This window comes from Pagrus pagrus (genome assembly GCF_965226575.1).
Source record: "Pagrus pagrus genome assembly, contig: HAP1_SCAFFOLD_25, whole genome shotgun sequence".
Lineage (NCBI taxonomy): Eukaryota > Metazoa > Chordata > Actinopteri > Spariformes > Sparidae > Pagrus > Pagrus pagrus.
This window is the reverse complement of record NW_028175437.1, coordinates 65207-68287: the sequence shown is the minus strand read 5'-3', so window position 1 is coordinate 68287 and position 3081 is coordinate 65207. Positions and strand designations below refer to the sequence as shown.

The window sequence follows — 3081 nt, the reverse complement described above, 5'->3', positions numbered from 1 at the left end:
TCCCTCTCCTGCTCAGTCGCTCCCCGGCCCCGGATCAGGCTCCTCCGTTCTCCCCGGTTTCAATTCATATTCGTACAGCTGCCATTCCGTCAAATTAATATCCGAGTAATTATAATGTAAACTAACGTCAGTTCAAGAGATTATACTTAGCCTAGCCAAATGTTTAACAACCTGTATTTTGGTTGATTTTTGTATTGTTTTAACTTCAATCAAGGGACAACTGACGAAACCGCGGCTCTCATAAAATGGAGAGCCGCTAACGAAGCCCTCTTCACCAGATGGAGGAATTCGTCTAAAACCGGATGGGAGTGAGTAAGCTTTTTATGTGTTTTTATACGAGGAGCAGTGGTCCGGTGGTGTGTTTGTTTGTGCCAGACTTCACAGCCTCTTAAAATAGTTTGATGCAACCTAAATGAATAAAAGAAAAATATAGTATAAAGCTAAACTAAATGTTTATAATACTACAAATCAAATAAGTAGTGTGAATTGTAACCTGGTGAACAAAAATGACTTAAAGTGCCACAAAGTACAAGTGAAGGGCAACAGCAATAGTACAGGTGTAGTTATCAACCTAAGTGATATACTAGTTTGTACTAACAATATTAACTATATATTATCAATATAACTATTGATGAAGTATTTGTATTTACACAGACATTCACTATATAATATGATTGCACGTACATGAATGCAAGGAAGAGAATAGTGATTCTCTATTCTCTTCCTTGCATGCATGTAAGTGCATTCAGTAGTCTCTGTCAGCTTGTGTGTTAGTCACTGTAATATCTTTGTTAACGTGTTCTCAATGTGTAATAATATGTTTAAGTTGTCCTTTTTTGTGTGAATGTGTGTGCTTTATCCAGAGTCTTTGTGAGAGACAGTGCTGTGCCTGTCACCCCCAAACAGGCGCAAAAGAAGTGGAATAACCTGAAAGAAAAGTACAAGGTACCACCATTCTACTTTTCAGTAAACAAGTTGGACATGGCAACATTCATTCAGTGAATTTTTATTTTTTTAGGAGCTTAGGGACCCACCAACGGGGAAAGGGGTGGAGGCAGGAGGGGTGACAGCTGCCACCTGGCCATGGTATGGTCAGATGGATGCCGCACTCCAGGGGCAGCACTCCATTAGTCCGCCCCTGGTAGTTGCGGCCAATCTGACCCCCGCTACAGGTGGTGTTGTCACCCTCCCGTCCTCTGCCCCTCCCAGAGAAGGGGAAAAGCCACCAGGTCCCAAGAGGGCCAGGGCCAGTGGGCAGCTGATGGACTTTCTGAGAGAGCAGGCAGAAAAAGAGGAAGAGAGGGAGAAGAGAGGGAGAGGGCAGCAAGTCAGAGAGCTGACAAGTATTTGTCTCTCTTTGAGAGGCTTGTGGAGAAAATGTAAATAGTGTATATACGTAGTAGTTGTAGGTAATTTTTAAATGTAGTTCTTTGTTGTTGTTTTATTGTTATTCTGTCAATTAAATAGTGTGAGTATTGAGTTGTGAATGAAGTGGTCTCAAAGAAATTCGAAACGCAACTGGACTTGGTTATCTGTCAGTTATTTGCCAGTTCATGTTCGCATCTGACCAGGCTGAGACTGGTCCTCGGACCTTGGACCAGTCTCAGCCTGGTCAGCGAACATGAACTGATGAAGCCTCTTGGATGAGAGGTAAAACGTCTTCCTAGACAAATCGAGGCACCAAGGCTTGTAACGGTGGTCACAACAAACGCTTCTGAAACTGAAATCTGATTGGGAGGTTGACTTTACTTACAGGTGTTTTTTCAAACCATTGTTATATGTTTAACTATACACATAATATAATCATTTTTAATTGAGATAAACTATACAATCATTTTTAATTAATCAACAAAACAATATTTACAATTAACCATTGTTATATGTTTAACTAACTGTTATATGTTTAATTAATCAACAAAACAATATTTACAATTAACCATTGTTATATGTTTAATTAATCAGCAAAACAATATTTACAATTAACATTAATTAAAATTACAAATAATTATTGAACTGATTATGAATTTGGGGTTTTTCTTTAGTAATCATGCTCCCTCAGAAATGCCGGGAGCTCTTGAGGGGCAGACTCTTCGGCAGCAAGTCTGCCTCTGAGATTGACTCCCGACAGCTCCTGACCTTGGGCAGCATTCCCCCCAGCTTCCTCATCCTCCCAGTCATCCTCCTCTGCCTCCTCCTCTTCCTGGATGTCACCAGCTAACAGGCAAAGGTTGTGGAGGATGCAGCATGCTCCAACAACCTTGGGGGCGAACAGAGCCCGGATCTCCAAAGCCCGGAGGAAGATGGCTCTCCAGCGGGTTTTGAGCAACCCGAAGGTGCGCTCAATAATGTTGCGGGCCTTGGCGTGATGCCTGTTGAAACGGGCCTCAACTTGGCCTGTTTATTAAAATACAGGTAATGTAGAATACATCCAGGAATTCAAATTCAAAGTAACAACTGTAATAAATAATTTATTCACTCACCTGCTACAGGTTGACGGTAGGGAGTCATGAGGGCCACCGGATGCTGCAGGCAAGGGTACCCCCCGTCTCACAGGAGGAAGAAGCCAGCTGGTGAGTAGAGGGACTGTTTGTACATAGGAGACCTCTGGAGGACAAGGGCATCGTGGACTGACCCCGTGTTGCCGATGTAAACATCCAAAAATGCAAAAATCCCCTGTTGCTCTTCTTCTGCTCCGCAGGTGGGACAAGCCGGATGTGGCATCCATCTATGGCTCCAACTGCACGCCGGAAAAGCCTCATGCCCAGCCAGCCGAGCAAAACCTGCTCCCACCTCCTCCATCTCCTCAGGCTTGGGGAAATGGATAGCCTTGTGGAGGATGCCCATCATGGCCTCCAAATATGTCTGCCGTGACCCTGTAGGAAGTGCCACATGCCAGCCAGTAAAGAGAGACAGCCACCTCAATTTCGTGGCTCCAGCCATGTGGCTTTAGCCGGGGAAACATCTGGACCAACAGATTGATGGTCTCCCTTGACAGCCTGAAGGCTGGTTTGAGGTCAGCCTCCTCAGAGAAGAAGGCGCAGAGGATGGGCACAGTGTTGTTAACTTGTGCATACATTCGAG

The 3081-nt window shown here is 44.1% G+C and overlaps 1 protein-coding gene across 1 annotated transcript; it reads right to left on the bottom strand.

Annotated features, from left to right (window-relative positions):
* Positions 1-1925: 1925 nt before the first annotated feature.
* On the bottom strand, positions 1926-2880 carry LOC311253628 (uncharacterized protein). The gene is made up of 2 exons (XM_084384146.1): positions 2481-2880; positions 1926-2394 (listed from the first exon to the last, which is right to left on the bottom strand). The coding sequence occupies exons 1-2, from the start codon at positions 2506-2508 to the stop codon at positions 2039-2041; spliced, it is 384 nt and encodes a 127-aa protein (XP_084240272.1). The 5' UTR covers positions 2509-2880; the 3' UTR covers positions 1926-2038.
* Positions 2881-3081: the final 201 nt, after the last annotated feature.